The 22,603-nt window shown below is 39.3% G+C and overlaps 1 protein-coding gene across 1 annotated transcript in view; it reads right to left on the bottom strand.

Moving 5' to 3' along the window:
• Positions 1–2,695: 2,695 nt before the first annotated feature.
• RAB20 (RAB20, member RAS oncogene family) overlaps positions 2,696–22,603 on the bottom strand; it is a 43,539-nt gene continuing 23,631 nt past the window's right edge. Inside the window, exon 2 of the mRNA XM_044670530.1 lies at positions 2,696–3,231. Coding sequence (XP_044526465.1) covers positions 2,696–3,231 — 536 coding nt within the window. The remainder of the gene's footprint in view (positions 3,232–22,603) is intronic.

Here is a 22,603-nt window from a genome sequence, read left to right as displayed (position 1 = left end):
TCTTCCTGACTCTCTAGAGCTCTTTCCATTGGGCCACCTCCCAGTTCACTGAGTCTAGGCCTTTCATTTTATAGGTAGCCTTGAGAAGTCACTTCATGAAGTTTTTTTGCCTTTAAATTATTCACTTTCCATTGGCTTGGTTCACATCCCAGGGATATGAACTTACCAGGTGAAACTGATCACTAGAAAGCTCATCTCGCTGACTGACAGCTTTGGGTCCCGCCCTCAGCCTCCTCTCCCCTCTGATTGGTGGGCTGGAGGAAGGAACACTAAACTCTTCCCAAAGGCTTCCTGCCCAGAGGGCGGGAATCTGGATTTCCACTTCCTGAGTGCATCTCACCTTGGTTTGGGCTCCCAGGAACAGGATGTCCACCCTGGAGGATATCATCTTGGGGTTCCTCCAACCACTTGTGAAGATTAAAAATTCTGAGAGGCAGTAATTCTGGGTAGTAAATTACTTTATTAATTGGCAGGTTGAGAAAATTGTATCTGGTCAAATGATTCTCTAAGTAATGAAGGACCCCAGAGTCCCCTTGGGCAGGTCCATCAATACCGTTTGGCAGCTCTTTATCTAATAGTTCCTTTGGACATCCCAAGACATCTCTAACCAGTGACTGAGGAGATGGTCCATGGGGATTCTCAACTTCTCTTCATCCTCTGGTAATGAAGGGCCAACCATGCACAAGTCTCCTGCAAAATCTAGTTCTTTGCAATCACATTTTCTTCTCCAGTGATTCTGAATGAGTGGTCCAAGGAGCCAGTTGGGCTATCTGGGGATACATCCAGCAAAAGCTAGTTCTATCTACCACGTAAGGTGGATCTCATATCTCTCCTGTAATTTCAAGTTCCTATCTGTTTCATGATGGGAGAAATTCTTTGGGAAAGGCATAAAGGAATAGTACAGAGCCTGAGGGGCTGAATGGAGTTTCTAATTCTAAACTCAAATATAGGAATATTTCAATCTATAATAAAAAATAAATCTCCACATTTCCTTTTGTGTGTTGTCTTCCCCTGTTAGATTGTTAGCTCCTTGAAAGCAGGGACTGCCTTTCTAATTTGAATCCCCAGCATCTAGCACAGTGCCTGGCACATCGGTGCTGTTATTCCGTAGTGTTCAGCCCTTTGTGGCTCCATGGACTTGTCCATAGGTTTTTCTCAGCAAAAATACTGGAGTGTTTTGGTATTTCCTTCTTTGGTGTGTTCCCATTTTACAAATGAGGAACTGAGGCAAAAAGGAGTTTAGTAACTTAACCAGGGTCACACAGCTAGTAAGTGTCTGAGAATGGATTTGAACTCAGGTCTTCCTGACTCCAGGCCCACTGTCCTATCTACTGCACCACCTAGCTACCCCGATACCTAATAGATGTTTAATAAATGTATGCTGAGTTATTGAAACAGGGTGATAATCAAGTCATTGCTTATAATTCATTTCTGATTTTGAAAAAAAATCAATCCTTTCAGTGAAAGATATTCAATAGCCTTTCTCAAGAGACTATTCCAGAGTAGATGTATCACTAAAAAAAAGGAAAACAAGTTTTTAGCTTCTGCCAAATGAAACCAAATCCATGAAAAACAACAGTTAATGCCATTGGCTCTTTTCTCAAAGAAAAAAACCATTGTTGGACCAGAATTCTTACTTTTCAGCTGGTTGTTATTAGGATATATAGCTACAGCCTTAGAAATTAATATCACACTTTGGCAAAAGCAGATCTTTATTCAGGAGTGTCAAAAATAAACAGACCTTGAGTCACAGTTACCTCTTAAAACCACATCTTCCTTTAAAAGTGTTCCACAAAAACTTATCCATTTGCTCAGAAACTAGCATCCATGGATGTTTCAACAGGGTACAGGGATTTTAGGTATGTATTTCAACAGTTGAGAACCTCCTAAAATTCAAATCAAACCTTTCCAGCTCTTAAGACCTTTCTGGTTTCCATCTCTACTGGTCTCAGATGGTATTCTCTCTGCTCTCCCCTTCCCGGCAAATGGCTCGTATTTGTAGTCTTCAGGGATTTCTAGAAAAATAGGAACTCTGATTTCACCTCCCTTTTCCCTACACATCCTCTTTTCAGAACCAATTTGGAGTATCTACTTCTTAAGACAGCAGGACCAAGATGGAAACCATTCATCTAACAATTTGTCTCAATGGCCCATGGACAAGGAGAATCCGTTTTGTGGTTCATAAAAAGGATTCGTATCAAACAGCAGGAAGGGTTTAAATTAAGTTACAGGGAGAAAAAATATTTTCAAACAACATAAATATAAAAAGTGCAACTTGACAGAAACAGAAGTGTGGAGGACAATTCACATGCTAAGGCAATTAGCTTGCATTTGTTCAAGTTTAGGAGAAATCTCGGAGGCTGCTTCAAGGGAGGAGTCAGATCTACCAGGAGGTGAAAAACACTTTATGGTCAGTCGCCTTCCTTGGCAAATCTATTATCACAAATAATTCCTCTTGATCATCCACAGAAGATGAGTTTCACAACCTTGATTTTTTTTTTCTTAATGAAACAATGTATCTCCATGGAGTTCTTCCCCAAACACGATCCTAAATACCATTTCTAGAATTCTCTCAAATGTGTGTGTGTGTGTGTGTGTGTGTGTGTATATATATATATATATATTTTTTTTTTTTTTTCCTGTCCAAAATTCAACCAGTTGGAAAGTCTAAAAAAAAAAAAAAAAAAAAAGACGTTTAGTCACAACACCTGGATTGGGTCCTTTTCGCAGGCTTATAGTTAGTGATATCCACAGTCTGGGAGGGTCCCTCGGCTCTCTGGCGCAAAATGATGGGCTCCACCATGTCAAACAGGGTTTCGAACACGTGGTCCACGTTGTAGCCCGTCTTCGCGCTGGTCTCAAAGCACATCTTTTCGGCGGCCGGCACCTCTTTCTCGTCCAACATTCGGTATTTAATAATCTTCTTGTACAGCGCCACGGCATCGTCCTGCTGGACCCGCCTGGGCGCTCGGGCTCGGCAGTCCCGGCAGCTGACCGCCTTCCCCTGCTCCTTCAGCCCTTCCGCGTCACCTTCCGCGTCGCCCTCTTCCGTGAGGTCTATCTTATTCCCCACGATGGCAAAAAGGCAGTCCGTGCTGGCTGTGTCCGTCAGCGACAGGAACCTGTCTTCCAGCTCCACGAGGCTCTGCAAGTGATTGACGTCATAGGTGAGGATGATGGCTGCGGCGCCCCGGCAGTACATGGAGCCCAGACCGTGGAACTGCTCTCTTCCTGGTGGAGAGAAGCAAAGAAGTGCTCAGTTACACCCAGGGACAGCGGGGAGGCTAAGCAGAGACTCTGCCCGGAGGGGAAGGTCAATGAAAGCATTTCTCTTGTTCAGACAGAATTGGGAAACGCCAAGTGACCCAGTGGATTGAGAGCCGGGAACCTGGAGGTCTGGGGTTCCAATCTAGCTTCTAGCACTTCCCAGCTGTGTGGTCCTGGGCAAGTCACTTAACCCCCATGGCCTAGCCCTTACTGGTCTTCTGCTTTGGAATCAATACACAGTATTCATTCCAAGATGGGAGGTTAAGGGGTTTTGTTTTGTTTTGCTTTGCTTTTTAAATCAGAATAGTCAAGAACCCAAGGAAAATCTTGCCCTGACGCTTCCTAGATGGGTGACTGAGCAAGCCACTTAAACTCCATTGCCCAGCCCCCCTGTTGGCAAACCTATGACACACAGGTAGCCCATTTTCTATGACACACGGGGACATACAGAGAAGTATGTTATTTAAACTATAAATATTGTGAAATTGTGGTTTTTTTTCTTGACACACCACCTGAGTTATGCTGGGTTTGGTTTTTTTGTTTTTTTGTTTGTTTTTTTTTTTTTGGCGAATTTGGCACACCAAGCTCAAAAGGTTGCCCATCACTGGCCTAGCCCTTACTGCTCTTCTGCCTTAGAACCAATAGAGTTTAAAAAAAAAAAAAAAGACCTTTACTATATTTTCCTCTTAAATCAATGAGATTGAAGAAACTTTTTTAAAGTTTTAATAATAATCAAAAGGATAATTTAATAATTAATCATCATCATTAAAAGAAGACTTTAAACAAAATGGCTTAATCATCGATGTTGGGGTCCCCAATTTCTTTATCTATTTCATAACATTTATCAAGTACTACAATTGGTTCCTCTACTTCCTTTCTTCTCAATCAATCCCTTCCTCAATGCAATCTGTCTTCTAACCTCATTATTCAACAGAAATATTCTCTCCAAATTCACTAAAGATCTCTTAATTTCAAGTCCAATAGCCTTTTCTCAAACTTCATCCTTCTAGACCTCTCTAGGGCAAGTTAATCATCCTCTTCTCCTTGATATTCTCTTCTCTCTAGGTTTTTGTGATACTGTTCTCTCCTGATTCTTTTCCCACCTGTCTGACTGCTCCTTCTCTGTCTCCTTTCCCAGATCTTCAGGTCACGTCCACTAGGAGTGTGCTGGAGCCAACCCAACATGGTTCAAGAAATCATTGTTCCATTTTTTGGTGTATTTATATTTCAAAAATCTGCAAATACTATGAATCTGAGCTCGATTTATTATGTAATTGTTTGCTTAGGCTTTAAAAAGTTAATGTAGATTAAATTTAAATGTGTGCCTTGTATAATTTTTTTTTCTGAGATCTGGTTGTCAAATATTTGTCAATATGTTGTTAGACATCCCCCAAGGCTCTGTTCTGGGCTTTTTTTCTCTTTTCCTTCTAAACCACATTTCATTTGGTGATTTTTTCAGCTCTACAAATCTTCAACAAGTCTCCATTCTCATCTCTTATGCAAATGACTCTCAAGCTACTTGTCCCCTGCTAAACCTTCCCCAAGCTCCAGTCTCTGTCTCCAGTTGTCTCAAATCGGAGGTGCCAGGGGCATTATAAACTCAACATCTCCAAAGCTGGACTTGTTATCTTTCCCCCAAACATCCCCCAAACACTCTGTCCCTAACTTCCCTATGACTGTGGAGGTTACCACCATTCTCACCCAGGCTTGCAGCCTCAGTATGGTCCTGCACTCTGTTTCTCTCTCTGTCTCTCTCTCTCCCTACCCCCTCCCTCCCTCCCTACATGATCACTTGCCAAGTCCTGGTGTTTCTGCCTTTGTAGCATCTCTCATAGTGATCATTTCTCTCCTCTGACACTTCCCTACCCCTAAGACTCTGACCACCTCATGTCTGAGCTCCTGAAATAGTCTGCTGGTCAGGCTCCTTGTCTCAGCTCTCTCCAATTAATCTTCATCCCAATTCGATCCACTCCAGTGGCTCCCTATTGCCTCCAGAAATAAATGCCTTAAAATATAAAATCCTTACTTTGGTTTTTGTAGTCCTTCATAACCAGGACACTTACTACCTTTCAATTAACAAATTGCCATAGCATCCCCAGTGTTTAGCAACCACCACTCTGATGGGTTAGCAGCCATCACCATTGAGGCAAGACCTTCCACCCACACAAAAAGATTACAATTCAGATCAGATAACTGTTAGCATATTTTAGCAATAAATAATTTTTAAATTATGGTATTTTTAGACTAATACTATTACACATTTAATAGATTACAGTACAGTATAAACATAACTTCTATATACACTGGGAACCAGAAAATTCATGTGACTCATTTTATTGTGGTGGTCTAGAACTGAATCTATCTTGAATAAAAGACACTCATCAGAAATAGCTGCTATAAAATATTTCTCCCAATCAACATTTTTCCTTTTTGTTTTGGTTGTATTAAGTTTGTTCATGCAGACAATTATTCATTTTCAATTCTTTATTCTATTTTATTCATGAATGTGTGGTCACCTCTCTTATTTGGTAAAGAATTTCCATCCTAGCCTTAGCTATAAATGATAGTACATCTTCTAAATTAAAAAAAGAAAATTCAAACTTAATGTGGAAATGGCAGGAGGGATTGGTTTAAAGCTACTTATTGCCCAATGTATTTCCAGGTCTCCAAGATCCATTGGTCTATTTTTCTATTTGTTAGTACCAAATAGTATTGTTTATCATGGCTTCCTCTCCTAATTTAAGATCAGGTTTATTGTTCATAGAATCCTAGATCAATAGCTAAGAAAGAGCCTTCAAGGGTAGGATCTAATCTTGCCTCTGTTATTTCTACATTTTTTTTTTATCATCTTGAGATTCTGGTCTTTTTGTTCCTCCAAATTATACAAAGTAGTTAGTGTTCCCTGCTTCTTAAAAGAACTTTGTAGTACTTTGTATTGATTTATCTTCATACATGTATCTGCTATTGCACATAAGCTTCTTTTGGTGGCCCCAGCACTTAGAGCCCAGTACCTCACACATAGTATTTTGTTGTTATTCAGGGGTTTTTAGTCCTGTCCAATTCTTCTTGATCCTACTAGGGTTTCTTTGGCAAAGATACCAGAGTGGTTTGCCATTTCCTTCTCCAGCTCACTGATAGATGAGGAAACTGAAGGAAACAGCATTTGGTGACTTGCCCAGGATCACCCAGCTAGTAAGAGGCTGGATTTGAATTCAGGATCTCTAATCTCTAGACCTGGTTCCTAATCCCCTGAACCACCTCGATGCCCTAGAACTTACTAGGTTTTGACAAATGTTTATTGAAATTAATTATCTTAGGGGAGGAGTATATTAGGAAATTTAGCTAAAGTAAGAGCAAGAGATTTTAATTTTAAATGTTTAAATTTAAAAAATTTTAAATCTTAATAAAATTTATTTAATTTTAAATCTTTTAATTGGAAAAATAAGAACTAATTGTCTTTTAAGTAGATAGTAAGCTCTTAGAAGTCAGGGATAACTTCTTAAACTTCTTTGTATTAAAACACTGACTTGCAAGTGAAGTCATATCAACTTTAGGAGTATTAAATGTTTCAATTTTTTCAAATATGTTTATTTTCCTCAATTAAACTATGAGCTTCAAAAAGGTCATTTTGTTTCCCAAAAAAATGCCTGAAATATTCTACACATCTAACTTTATTAAGAACCTGCTCTGTCATTTGCTGTACTAAGTGCCAAAGATACCGAAAAAGGAGGAAAAAAATAAAATAAGTCTCGGTGCCCAGGGAGCATTCTGGTGGAAGTGACAGCCGCTGATGAAGAAGACCTATATAGGATAAATTGGGAGTAGTCTCAGAGGGGAAACATTAAGATTAAGGAGGGCAAGGAAAGGCTTTTTATTTAATTTTTTTATACCCTTACCTCCCATCTTAGAATCAATCCTCTGTGTTGGTTCTAAGGCAGAAGACAAGTAAGAGCTAGGCAATGGGGGTTCAGTGACTTGCCCAGAGTCATCCAGCTAAGAAGTCTCTGAGGTCATATATGAACCCAGACCCTTCAGGCTCCAGGTCTGATTCTCTATCCACTAAGCCACCTAGCTGCCCCAGCCATAAAAGGGTTCTTGAAGAAGGCTGATTCATCTCCCCAAGTTCAAATCTGGCCTCAGACATGTATTCATGTGACCTTAGCCAAGTCACTTCACCCTGTTTACCTCAGTTTCCTCATCTGTAAAAATGAGCCAGAAGAGGAAATGGCAAACTGCTCCAGGATCTCTATCATGAAAACCCTAAATGAGGACATGAAGAGTCAGACACAACAGAATGACTGAACCACAGCCCAACTTCTCACTGAACAGATTAAGTTTTCTAACCAAAACTATATACTCCCCCTCAACAAGAGGCAAAAGATCGTGTGAGAAATACTTTTCCATTAAATAGTTTATTTTCCCAAAGTCAGTAAATCTTGGCAAGTCAAAACACCATGAGCATCTGCCTAATTCCTGGGCTTGTCCAGGAACTTCAAGGGCCAAGGTGAGTAATAATGGAGTGCACCTTGTATTTTTGTGCTTCTTCTTTTGAAGATCTCAAAGCACTTTAGGTCATATCAGAATTTCCACATAAGCAGAAAAGAGAAGTTACTTCTGTTTTTCCTGAAGGGGACAGGGGCTGAGCCATGGGGAAATTATAGCCATTAGAACCTGAAGAAGAAACATATCCAAACTCACTCAGAAATAGAAAAGGGAACTGGATGAATTCCGTGTGAACTGGAATGACCTCCAGGAATTGATGCAGAGTGAAAGGAGCAGAACTAGGAGAACCTTATACACAGAGACTGATACACTGTGGCACAACTGAATGTAATGGGCTTCTGTGCTAGCAGCAATGCAATGACCCAGGACAATTCTGAGGCATTTATGAGAAAGAACACTAGCCACATTCAGAGGAAGAACTGTGGGAGTAAAAATACAGAAGAAAAACAACTGCTTGAACATATGGGTTGATGGGGATAGGACTGGGGATGCAGACTCTAAATGATCATACTAGTGCAATTATCAATAATATAGAAATAGATCTTGATCAATGATACATGTAAAACCTAGTGAAATTGTGTGTCAGCTGGAGGGGGATTCAGGGGGAGGGGAAGAACATGAATCGTGACCATGTAAAAATATTCTAAATTAATTAAATAAAAATGTTTGCAATTGAAAAAATATAGAAAATGGGATCCTGGGTACCTTAACTGAGATACTTATTTAAATGTTCCATTTCAACCACTTTTCCAGAGGACTCAGGCTGAAACATGCTAACCCGCCTCCCACAAGAAATGAAGAACCATGAATGCAAATTGAGACATATTTTGGGGGAATGGTCAATATAGGAATTTGTTTTCCTTGACTATATGGGTTTGAAACAGGTCTTTTTTTTTTTCTTGTTTCCTCCAGGGGGTGAAGTAAGGTGGGAGTGGGAGAAGGTGGAATTTTATCTTAAAAAATAAAATTTAATTTTAATTTTAAAAGGGGCAATAAAGACATGTTCTTTAAAAGAATGAAACTTCCAGGAAATAAATGCAGAGAACTCTGTGTATATCAGTCTGTTCTTAACAGTTGAAACCATACAAAGACACAATGCTGGCATTTGCACATATTACAGGCTCACCCACTCTTGCTTAATAAACCACCCTTTATAGAGGCGCCCAATGCATTAAGTGCTACCATGCATCACCAAGGCCACCAGCTCACTGCAAACATGTAAATCTACAGACAAAGATTTAGATGAGAATGATTTCGGGTCCTGTTCTATAACTTCCAGCCTGCTGCATGAAGTATATATAATGCCCTACTCAGAGAACCTTTTTTAAAAATTAATTTTAATTTTAATTCATTTTTCCCCACTTAAAACAAACTTTTATTTTTCTCCCTTCTACACTCCATTCCACACTGGGGAAAAAAAAAAAGAAAGAAAAGAAAAAGAAAATCTTTATAACAAAAATGCCAAGCCAAGTGAAACCAATTCTGTCCCTGGTCACATCTAAAGAAATATGTCCCATTCTGTACCCTGAACTCTGTCAGGAGGTGGTAATATATTTCCTCGTAGGTCTTCTGGAATCATGGGTCCCTGTGTCACTCAGCATTCTTAAGCAGAAATCATCGTGCTCTTTAAAGGTTCCGAATTTGGCCCACGACAAGAGTCCCTGAAAACATGAGTAGCCTAAATCGCAGCAGAGCATCTACTATATGAGCACAAGGGGCAATGACATTTCAGTCAGATCCCACAATACATCATTGTGGCTGTAAATTCCTTGAGAAGGTGACAAACAAACCACCAAATGGATAAGAGAAGACTTTGGACTGAATTCTGTCACTTCCAGCCCGCTGAGGAATGTAGCGGTGAACGGAAGATTCGGGGGACAAAATCCTTAAAGAGCGGGGGACACCACGACCGCTAAACGCACCAGTGGCCTCGGAACACCACCAAGTACAGAAAATCAGGCCCAGGTTCTGCAACTGACAGGCTTGAGCGCGTTGCCTGGGGCATAGAAAAGCGAGGCGACTTGTCCCGAGTCACACAGTCAATCCCTGTCAGAGCAGACACTTGGATTCGGGTCTTCCCGGCTCCCTCGCCAAGTTGCAGAGCAAGGGCCAATTTGTAAGAGCGGAGGAAATCTAGGGCGACTCTCTGCATCGGTAAAGTCTAAGGTCTGATAAAACAACAGCAACTCTGGGTGGGATTGTCAAGGGACCCGCTCGGAGGAGCTCTTCTGGTAAGTTTCATTCTTCTCGTTAATATCCGGAAGTAGCGTGCTCTGGGCCAAAGACAGAGCCCCACGTGACTGGATTCCAGTCTTTCCTTTGTTTAGCCTCCTGCTGGTTGGCACCAGCTCTAAGTCCAGGAAGCGACAAGAGAAATAATTAATAATCATAGCTCACACTTATAGAGTGCTTGCTTGCTGTATACCACGCACTGTGCTAAGAGCTTTGGAAAGATCTCGATTTTTTTTTAAACCCTTGTCTTCTGTCTTAGAATCAATACTGTGTATTACTTCCAAGAGAGAAGAGTGGGAAGGGCTGGGCAATGGGGGTTAAGTGACTTGCCCAGCCAGGGTCACACAGCTAAAAAGTGTCTGAGGTCAGGACCTCTTGCCTGTAGGCCTGGCTCTCTATCCACTAAGCTGCCTAGCTGCCTCAATGATCTCATTTGATACTCATAACAAACCTTAGAGGTAAGTACTATTATTATCCCTATTCTGCAGAAGAGGAAACTGAGGCAACCAGAAGTTAAGTGACTTACCCAGAGTCACACAACTAGCAAGTATCTGAGGGTGAACTAAGGTCTTCCAGTTTCTGGGTCTGGTGCTTAATCTACTGGGCAAATCTAAGAGTCTAGTTGAGGCAGATTTAAAACCCAGCTCTGGTCTAAGGATCTAAGGTCTATAAAATACTTTGTAAAATGTAAAGTGACCTAGAGACAGGAGGTTCTAGGTTCGAATGTGACCTTAGTTGTTGGCTCTGGGAGGAGGAAGGGAAAAGAGGAGGGAAAGAAAATGAGTCATGTAAACATGGAAAAATATTTTAAAATAAAAATTTTTTAAAAATGTGGTCTCAAACACTTCCAGGGATGTGTGACCCTGGGCATGTCACTTAATCCCAATTATTTAGTTCCAAAAGAGAAGGTAAAGGCTTAATTTTTTTTTTAATAAAATGACTAAATATCAGTTTCAACCAAGCAAACTAGGAAAGACAAAAACATCTTGGAACAATCATACCCTTGATCTGTCTTGTCTATCCTTGAAAAGAGATAGCCTGCCCAATAGTGGAGAGGAGCTGCACAACTTAAGCATCCTCTCTCCTCCAGCTCTTCTTCTCACCTTCACTGCCAAGAAAGAATTCTAGCATTTCTGCTCCTCTGAGTTTTCTGTGATTGAAAATGTGAAATTTCCTTGTGATACTTGAGTAGGCTTGGAGGGGAAGGGAAGGAGGAAGAAGACAAATGAGGAAGAGAGAGAGCCTGCCCCTTCCCCATGTTTACAATCGTCATACCATCCTACAAAGACCTTCATGGGGAAGGATTCTGAAGCTTGAAATTGCCTGGAAGACAGCCAAAGATTAGGAGGGTCTTCATGCAGCCTAACCGAGGTTCTGCGCTGGTGACTATTCATAGACAGTGAAAATCTAGGACCTGACTCTTTCCAATTTAACAGCACCACCTTAAATTTCTTACAACAAAAGGCAGGGTTTCTAATCTACTTACAATATGGTGCAAGTTACTCTGTACTATAAAGGAACATTGAAATAGTGTATATTCTTTGTTTTATCATCTACTAAGGGAAGAGATGATAAAGATTACGAAATTTAAAGCTGGATGGAACCTTAGAGATTATGGAGCTTTAACTTTTCTATTTGATAAACAGACCAAAAAGTGGAAATGACCTGAGTTACAGCCACAAGACTCATTAAATTGGCAGGGCTGGAATTTGTACCCAGGTCAACAAACTCTAAGACCACTGTTCTTTCCATCAAGAAAGTGCATTTAGCAAATTTGATACCACTAAATAACAAAAATAATGCATTATTTCCCTATTGTTAGCTACCAAGTTAAAATACATAGGTTTTAGTTAGACATAATTCTTGAATCTTGAGGTTTTCCTAGAACTAAAAATATTATCATGTCCTAAATGCTACATACAAGATGCCACAAGGAAGTAGCAGAGAAGATTGATCCAATCCCATGCAAAGAATATTTTGCACTATTTTACTGTTATTCATTTTTCATAAGGCAAAAGAGGAACTAAATCCATAGTTGTTTCATAGATTGAAATGTCTGATTTCTATTTTAAAAAAAGAAGGAGCAGGGGTCGGGGGGAGGGGGGGAAAGGTCATGGCAATTACTGAAAGCAGGAACCTATGATTCTTAGCTGACAAACAGGAATTGAAGCAATAAGGATTAGTATTCGATTTAGCAATTTCTAGTCACCCTATATGAATCAACACACCAGGAAGAATCAAGAAATAATGGAATAACTTATCCTTCAAAATTTCTGCAACTTTCCTAAATAAAGAATGAATGATTTCAATAAGTATTTTTCATATTTTAAATTCTCAAAAGTATAGAGAAGTGGGGCAGCTGGGTAGCTCAGTGGAGTGAGAGTCAGGCCTAGAGACAGGAGGTCCTAGGTTCAAACCAGGCCTCAGCCACTTCCCAGCTGTGTGACCCTGGGCAGGTTACTTAACCCCCATTGCCCACCCTTACCAATCTTCCACCTATGAGACAATACACAGAAGTACAAGGGTTTAAAAAAAAAAGTATAGAGAAATTTAAAGATTTACACTAAAAAAAAGATTTTTTTAGTTCAATCAATTGCTTGTATTGTTCTTCATAGTGAAATTGATATCACAGTTCTCCCAACTCACACTAGCTATGAGCTGCTTTCCAAATCTGTTTTTCTTCCCCCATTTTCATCTCAGTTTCTCTAAAATTTTCTCCTTTTTAAATTTTTTAGCATAATTTCAAATTGCTTTCCAAGACTGTTGGACCACAATGGTTCTAAAAACACAATTTCCATATCTATAAAAATCATACTATTCCCAGCAACACTATGAAGTCGCTCACATTCATATATCAGCATATCCATCATTTCCATATTTTAAAATACCAGCATCCTATAAGCCTCTGCTCATTCAAGTAAAAAACACAAATGGTACTGACATTTCCAGTTAGTTAGAGACAGATTCCTCCTCTTTGGGACAAGGGATAAGTTTAGGAGCTCATTCCCAAATTGAAATAGGAAAGACCCATTATAAAAAAAAAAAATGGCCATTGGAGGTTAAGTAGGGGCTCAGTGGATGGAGAGCCAGGCCCAGAGACAGGGAGGTCCTGGGTTCTAATCTGGCCTCAGACATTTCCTAGTTGCATGGCCCTGGGCAAGTCACTTAACCCTCATTGCCTAGCCCTTACCTCTCTTCTGCCTTGGAACCAATACATATATCGATTCTAAGATGGAAGGTGAGGGTTTAAAAAAATAAAAAAAGATGGCCATTGTTCCTCTCCTCAATGGAAGTGTGTGTGGTTGTCAGAAGGTGAGTCCAAACCATTATAATCAGAGCAACCCCCAAAAAGTGAATGTGCTCTTAGGCTGTACCAAGAGCTGCAAGCACTGTGTCAAGGGGAATGATAAATCTACTCTCTCTTTTGTTTAAAAAAAATTAAACCCTTATCTTTCCTCTTAGAATTGATACTAAGGATTGTTTTCAAGGCAGAAGAGCAGGCTGCAAGACTGGGGGGAAGTGACTTTCCCTGGGGAATGGATACCAAATCCCTGAGGCCATATTTGAACCCAGGACCTCCTATCTCCAAGCTTGGCTCTCTATGCACTGAGAGGGCACCTTGCTGCCCCCTGTCTTCCCTAGGATGGCAGACTGGGGCAGAGCTCATTTTTCTGAAGGGAATTGAGAGGAGTCTAAATGCTTCCTGAGAGGGTGATGAGGAAGATGGCATGGCTTCTTCAATCATAGGAGATCAGCTAAAGAATCTGAGGATCTTGGACCTAAAGAAAAGAAACTACAGAAAGTACACAAGGGTTTGAAGGGCTGCTGCAGAGGAAAGGGTTAAACTTTTTGCCAAAGGCAAGAACTAGGAGTCATAAAAGTGGAAAGAAAGAGAAAATTTGGCTGATAAAAGGAGAAACTCAAAAATTACCCCATGCCCAAAAGGAATGGGCTGCCTTAGAAAGCTGTGGATTTGATGATTCAACGGTTGTCTTCTAAGTGCCCAAAATGTGTTGTCATGTCCCAGGGTTTCCATCTTGCCTAGAGCTGTGATTTCCTCCCTGTGAGGAGCTCTTCCCACCATCCTGCAGCTTAGTCTGAAGAGTCATAAGGACAGAAATGAAAGAGTGTCTGCTTTGGGGGGAGCTTTCCACGGTCTTCACAAGGGATTGTGTTGGGTCCCAAAGATTCAAAGTCTTTAACACGATCCCTCGTGGGAGATGTTGAAAAGGCGAGTCCTGGGATGCCCTCGAAGATTCCACAATTCTACAAGCTGTGAAATACTTAAAGAGCATTTGAAATCCACTGGATATAATGATTCAGGGCCACAGCATCAGGGTCTAGCCATCCAGACACATGATTTGATAATAATAATAATGGATAATGTTGGTAGAGTGCCGGGGAGCAATTCTGGATTTCTCTCTCATTTCCTGAAGATGCTGCACTTCGCTGCTGCAGGGTATCAGACATCAAGAAGGCAGCACAGCGGAGAGGAGAGACCCAAGCTGGCCCATGGAGCACTCCTTTGCCTCTTCTCCCCCCAGAACTCCAGAGAAAGCAAACCAGCCGGGAAAGTATCTTGGTAGAATGGGGAAGTGCTAGCCAGGACCCAAACCACAGGGTCTCTGCTTCCTCATCCAGAAAACGGGAATGGGGGAGAGGAGGGGAGGGACTAAGCAAAGCCCCTTCTAACTCTAAAATTCTGTCATCATGTACATTTTCCAATATAGTTTAAATAATAATAACGGTAATAATAGTTGACATTTAAATAATGCTTACTTACATAGCACACTCATCTTTGTGCTAAATGTTTTCCTTTTTTTTTTTTTTAAACCCTTATATTCTATCTTAGAATCAATACTAAGTTTTGGTTCCAAAAGAGGAACCATAAGGGTCAAACAATGAGGGTTAAATGATGTGCCCAGGGTCACATAGCTAGGAAGTCTCTGGGCCACCCAGCTGCCCTTTAAACTTTTCATTATTATCTCATTTGATCTGGAAGCTAGGTACTATTATTCCCATTTTACGGATTAGAAAGCTGAGGCAGGTGGTAAGTAAGTGCCCAAGCAGAGGTGTAACTGACAAAATAAACAAAAAGCCACCTTTGAATCTGAATCTTTTGGTTAATAAAAATATACAAGAATATATGTTGATGAGATATGGAAAATTCTGTTATTTGCATTGTCTGGGGATTCATCTAGGGTTGGGCAATTTCCTGATCCAGATTTCCATAATACCAGGATATTATAGTTTCCCAAATCTGACGGGTCATGGTTGGTCTTTTTTTTTTTTTTTTTTGTCCTTGGAAAAGAGGATAGCAACAGGTGAGTGCAGAGCCAACAAGATTGGTTGCTCTCTGGCCATAGTCCAATTTTGATAATACTTTGGTTACATGCCATGATCGATGTGATTCCCCTTGCCACTTCTTTAAGAGCCTCAGAAAACTATAAACTATAAACTGTTTCTGTGGAAAGTTAATATTAATTTGTGCCCCATTTTGGCCCCCAAAACAAACTTTTGGTTTTGAAGCTCAAATGGTTGATTTAGACCAAACCTATGAACTGGCTTCTCCTGCCCCAGGCTGAGACCATGGGTAGAGTCCTCCCTTCTTCTAGATCTTTTGTCTTCAGTAAGGAAGACTTCTCTTCCTGAGTTCAAATCTGGTCTCTTCCTAGCTGGGTGACTCTGGGCAAGTCACCTACTCTGTTTGTCTCCATTTCTTCATCTGTAAAATGAGCTGGAGAAGGAAATGGCAAACCACTCCAGGATCTTTGCTATGAAAATCCCAAATGGGGTCGCAAAGAGTTGGACATGATTAAACACAATTTTAAAATAAACCTGTCCTGCAAATAAAATAGAAGTAAAGATGGGCATATTCGTCATCCGACCAGATTAAAGAAGCATTTCTCATTTTATTTTAAAGACCTAGATGTTTCTAATATGAATTGGTAAGACCTCATTTTCTATAGGCAAGTAAGATAAACTTGGTCTTACTCCATCTGAACAAGTACAGTAACTAGACTTGTTTTGTGATCATACCATGCAGCAGATATTTTAACCTGAAAATCTTGTTACATTTTTTTTGCTATAGATGAAGAGTCTATAAAACAATTCATAGCCTTTTATTTACATGAAATCAATTTTTCTGCTAGATTTGTTATGAAGGCAAATTATTGATCTCAATTAGTGGATAAAAGTAAGACTAGCCATACTGTAACAGTAATATTATGTTTTGAGAAATCTGGTGCTGAAAATAAGCCTAGTATAATATTAACATTTATTGTCATTTTAATTTTATAAGATGTGAAAATTATAATGATTGTACCAATAATGGTGTGTTGATTTGTATGCTTGTTTTTTCTTATATGAATATATGAAATTTCTCATATATTCTTAATTTTTCTGAAATAAAATAAAAAGTAAGAAAATTATTTGTAAAGATTGTTTAATGACAAGGAGGGCTGGCAATGTTTTCGTTTTAAAACTGGGAGACATTTCTAAATGAAGTTTAGAAACCACTCTCTCCCCGATTCCTTTTCTGTAACTTTGTTCATCATAACTTCTCCTCCTGTCCATCAGCAATGTGCGGTGGAATGAGGGCTGGAGTGGAAGTCATTAGTCTTCCAGGTTTGAATCAGAGATCTTCTTCTCGTGACTTCAGAGACTCAAAGCAAGTCATTCAACTTGTCTGGATTTCAACTGCTTCCTATGGGAGGAGGGAGCTCTGTTCATGTTCTACAGACCATCGAGGGAGCTCCAAACCCATGATTCCTTCACTGAGGGCTCAGCCACCACCGATGCTGGCACTGGCCTCTGCCGGGCAGCGAGGTGGTTTGGAATCAGGAAGATTCATCTTCAAGAGTTCAAGTCTGGCCTCCGACTCTGGGCAAGTTCCTTAATCCTGTTTGTCTCAATTTCCTCATTTATGAGAAGGAAATGGCAAATTGTTCCAGTGTCTTTGCCCAGAAAGCCCCAAAATGGGGTGAAGAAGAGTTGGACATGATTAGAAAACAATTGAAAAACACATTACTATTAATTCTCTTCATTCAACAATTAATTTACATTATTAGCTTTTCATGTGTACAGGTTCTCTCTCCAAATATATTATCAACTTCTTGAGAACTAATTAGATTTCTTTCTTTTCCTTGACTACATCCATGGTTCCTAGTATTTTCTTTGTACAGATGTTCAGTATGTATTTGGTTGATTGATTTTTTAATCGATTGGATTTTAATTGAATTTTGTCATTTAGCAATTCATATGAGACAATTAGTCATCCAAAAAGCCTTTGGTGGGGGAGGCAGTGGACAAAGTGCCAGCCTCAAAGCCAGGAAGATCTGTTGAGGGTGGGAGTAAGGATAAAGGGAAGATGGAACTTAATGCTTTTTCAATGGACTTTTGTGATGCATTGCAAAAGACAATTAGTGTTGTGGCTCAGTTTTCAGTCCTGTCTGATGCTTTGTGATCCCATCTGGGGTTTTCTTGGCAAAGATCCTGGAGTGGTTTTGCATTTCCTTCTCTAGCTCATTTTACAGATGAGGAAACTGAAGCAAGCAGAGGTAAATGACTTGCCCAGGGTCACACACGGCTAACAAGTATCTGAGGCCAGATTTGAACTCAGGAAGACGAGATTTCCTGACTCCAGACCAGGCACTCTGTCGCCTAGCTGCCCAACAATAATTAAAGAAAGGAATAAAAGGATATCATCAGTAATATCTAAATCAAATAACTGCTTCTTCCTCCAACATGCCAAGAACCGTCTAAAGATGCATCCCAAACTAGTTTTAAACTAGTCCATTTCCTAAAGGGGGTAAGGGAAGGAAGCCACAAATTATATAGATCTGCCAGATCTAGCAGGAACATCTAGAATTGTTTCACTCTTTGGAGCTCAGCCTGGTACTGGCTGTAAAGAGTGACTTTCCACCTCTAATCTGATTTCCAAGATAAGAAATGAATCATCCAGTTCCACCCTGCAGTTGTCTTTCTTGAGAAATACAAGCGGTAAAAAGTAGTTCCCACTGAGAAAGATATCAGGCATAATCTAAAAAGCCATCCAGCAAAGCAGATAAATCAGTGGAAGCTTGAGAAATTAAGCTATTATTAGATTGGGGTGGCGGTGGGGGGGTAAGCACGAGGGATCCCCTGGATGGATAGCTAAGCTTCAGAACCACTGTCCCTGGGCCCCCGGAGCTCAGGAGACCAGTTCCCCAAGAATGCTTTGTGGGATACAAGGGTACGATGTCGGCATAGATTGTTGGTTTTTTTTTTAATGTGTCTTGACAATCTCAATTGGTCAATCCACCAAGAATGCCACAAGATAAACCATAAAAAGCTCCAAAGGTCTCAAAAGAGGTAGAAATGTCTTCCTGATTATCTCCCCTTTTCCATTATGCATTGTTTTGAATGACTCAAAGACTCTGATTTCCACCATCAAAACTGTAGTGCAGTTAACATGTGTGTTTTGCAAAAGACCTTTGTTAAATTTCGAAACTACAAAGGAAAGTGTGGAGACCCACTCAGCAAAATCCTGACCTTTCCCCTACAGAAATCCTGCAACTTGGTGGAGCTACAGTTAGACTTCCTTAATAAGGTCTTTGACCTCGAAGAGTAACAGAGTAAGTACGTTCCATTTTTAAATGGAAGATGATAAGAAATGATTCTACTGAGAAAAATCTATAAATCATTGACTCTAGATTTGGAAATTGAGATCACAGATTTGTAGTGGAAAGAACCTTCTGAGGTCATCTCAGTGGGCAGTGGATTTTCTTAAAGGAGGCTGAACTCAGAAATTGCTATTTTTCTAGAGCCAACTCGTGGCAAAAGTAAAAGTATAGTGCTTATTTCTGACAGATTGTTCAATTATATCATTCCTTTATTAAGGTAGCTAAGGTGGAGTAGTGGAAAGGAAAAGAGAATAGTGAGTCTGGAGAAAGAAGATATGAGTTCAAATCCTTAGGCAAGTCACTTAATCAGCCTCCATTTCTTCATTTGCAAAATGAACCAACTGCTCAGGTTGTCATGAGGTTCAAATGCCCAGTAGAAAACATTCTACACACACACACACACACACACACACACACACACACACACACATAAATATATTTATAAAATAAAAGGGACTGATCATCCAAACTTGAGGCTTAGAGTTCTTTTGCATTCAAAACAAGACAAAAGTCAATTGATCAATTTAGAAACATTAGTGTTTCTTAATTAATTAATCAGTTAATTAATGGCAAATTTCATCTGAGGAAGGTGTTGAACTGGAAAGAAATCTGGACTTGAAATCAGGCAGACCCAGGTTTGAATCCCAGCTGCTTCCTAGGGGTCTTATAGGAGTCATTTTATTTCTCTGAGGCTATTTCTTTCTCTGCAAAATGGCTGTGGCAAGATTTGTACCACACACTTTTGAACAAAATGTTTTAGAAACCTTGAAGTACTCTGTGAATGTGAATTATTTTTAACTAGGTTAGTTGGCAAGATGAAAAACTATAGCTATAAACCAGAGACTATAAAATGGGAATTATAGCTTGTGCTTATTTGAAGCACAGAAAATCCAAAGTGCAAACATTCACCTGACCACTTTCATGGCATCTGAGGCAGCAGGGAATAAAGTAAGGAATTTGGGAAAGGGGTGCATAAGTATTTTTAGAAATTACAGAAAGATATTACTGCAAAAAATCAATTTAAGTAAATGCCATTTGTATTTACTATTTTGAAGCTTTGGGGATTCAAGAAGAGACCTATGCTGCCAGAATAATTCAGAAGCTTAAGTACCTAGAGCTGGAAGGGATCCCAAAGATTCTCTCATCAAACCTTCTCCCTTTAATTTATAGATGTGGCATCTGAAGCCTAAAGGGGTTCATGACTCACTCAAGGTATTTTGACATCACATCCTCTGACTCCAGAGTCAGTACTTTCCCCAGTATACCATATTGCCCCTGTTTACAGACTTACACACTCTAGAATTAATTCATAGACTATAAGCCCTTTAAGGCCAGAGATGTTTATTTTTTGTATCTGCAGCACCTAGCATCATCTCTGACTTATTTTGAATTTGGTCTGTCCCTATTTTTTTATTGATAGAGGAAATTCTCCCTTTACCAAGAGAGATCAATAACTTCCTTGTTATCTAGTCTTAGGAAGCTGCTCTGGGTACAGAAAGGCTAAGCAACTTGCCCCAGAGACATTAGTCAGTATTATATATAATTAAATCCTTAGGAACCGTCCATCTCATTTCAGAGTAATTTTAAAATACATTACATTTGTAAACTCAGTATATAGAATCTAACTAAACAAACCCCTCACTTAATCACATTCCCAGGCTTACAATGTTAGAAGAAAGAAAAAAAAATCATAGGGAAACAAATTCATTTTAGGGATACTTCCATTCTGTGAGTCCACTGGAACCATGGCAACTTCTAAGAACAAAGACCTAAATAAACCCTTTTGTGCCCCAGCAGAAGGTCTTTGGAAGTTACTATGGTCTATCTATCACTCTAGGTGCAGTCAATCCATTGATGACTTTCTCCAAACTTATCTATGTTAACACTTAGAAGAAGGGAGCAGCTGGGTGGGTCAGTGACCAGAAAGTCAGGCCTAGAGATGGGAAGTTAGAAGTTAAAATCTGGCCTCAGATATTTCTTAGTTGTGTGACCCTGGGCAAGTCACTTTTAGCCCTCATTGCCTTCGAATGAAAATCTCATAAAATGTGAACACATACATAAAACTCTGTATTTTCTTGAAAAGAAAAAAACAAAACAAACAACAATAACAATAAAACAACCTTACCACTCTTCTGCCTTGGAAACAATATTTAGTATTGATTCTAAGTTGGAAGATAAGGATTTTAAAAACAAACACTTAGACAGGGATCCAGGCCATCACTGGGGCCATATTCGTAATCTTTCCACCTTGGTTGGACCTGCCTAAAGGCAAAGCTTTCAAGAACCCAGAATCATCTTCACACACACAATGAGGCATCAATGTACTATTTTAATGGAGAATGTTAAAATTTGATGGTAAATATATCTTTAGCCCAATTTTCAATCTCTAAGATACCAGAAAGAACCGATACAGATTCACTTTTGTACAATATATCTATGGTATTAAAACTAGAGATTTTCAACACAAGGTCTGAGCCACAAAGATCTTTTTTTTTTTTAAAGCAAAACCTTCAGTTGTCCAAAATAGCCCCTTTGCTAAAAATGGATTTCTTTTTCCTTTAAAGTGTTCTGAGAAAGATTCAGGAGGGAGTATGTTTCTTCCCTCCAATGATTTCCTCCCAACCCCACGTCAAACCTCAAGAAGAGGAACATTTACAGCTTAACTTGCTGTACTCACATGGTAAGAAAAACATGAATTCAATCAAAGTTCATATTTTGGAAACTAGAAAGAATGGCTATCAGTTGAGTATGTTCTAATGAATTTTACTCAAAAAAAATCTAAAGTTCTGCAAAGTAAATCATATTTTTCTCCTTACTAGTTATTATAAAATCATATTCATTCTGTTAGAAGAAATTTAGGCTCCTGGATAGAATATAGAGAAAATCTTGATCTATAGACCAATATAACCTATTGGTCTATAGATCAATAAAATTGCTTAACTCTATAATATAGTGACATATTTCAACTATGTGACAAAATTAAAATGCCATGTTGAAAGCTAAGTCAGTACAACACCATTCGTAATGCCTACAATAAACAGAAAGAATGACAACCACAAAAGAAGCAAAATTGAATATTGAAAAATTATAAAAATCATAATTGCCCACAGAGATGAAATGCAATTTATCTTCTCTTTTCTTTACAGAATTTGGGAGAAAGGTCCATAGGTGAGTAACATTAGCTATAATAGCAGATTTTTTTTTTCAATTTGTTTCTTGGTTTTGCTGATTTTTTTCCTTTTCTTCCTTAAAAACAAACCAAGACAAAACTTTTGTTTAATAAGGGATGGTTCTTTCAGGATAATTTCAGAAAAAACCAGAAAGGCTTACATGAACTGATGCAAAGTGAAGTGAGCAGAACCAGAAGAATATTGTACACCGTGACAGCAATACTGCAAGATGAACAACTGGGCATGACCTAGTGATTCTTAGCAATACAGTCCTCTAAAATAACCCCAATTGATGGGGGTGGAATACTATTGTGCTATATAAGTAATGATGAACTGCTTGATTTCTATGTGAACTGGAAAGACCTCCATGAACTGATGCAGAGTGAAATGAGCAGAACCAGGAGAACATTGTACCCAGAAACTGAAACATTGTGGAATGATCAAATGTAATAGACTCTGCTACTAATGGCAATGCAATGATAATACATATGTAACCCAGTAGAATTGCTTGTCAGCTCCAGGAAGGGGGAGGAAATTGGGGAGGGAAAGAACATAAATCATGTAACCATGGAATATTATTTAAAAATAAATAAATAAAAGTTAAAAATAAAAATAAAATAACCCCAAAGACTCATGATTAATACCATCTACATTCAAAGAAAGAACTGATTGTAGTCTGAATGCAAACATACTATATTTCACTTTCTTAATGTTTTGGGTTTGAGAGCTCTTCCACAAAATGACTAATATGGAAAAATGTTTTACATG

This window comes from Gracilinanus agilis, chromosome 3 (assembly GCF_016433145.1).
Source record: "Gracilinanus agilis isolate LMUSP501 chromosome 3, AgileGrace, whole genome shotgun sequence".
Lineage (NCBI taxonomy): Eukaryota > Metazoa > Chordata > Mammalia > Didelphimorphia > Didelphidae > Gracilinanus > Gracilinanus agilis.
Note: the sequence above shows the minus strand (reverse complement) of the source record. Positions and strands in the feature narration are given on the sequence as shown.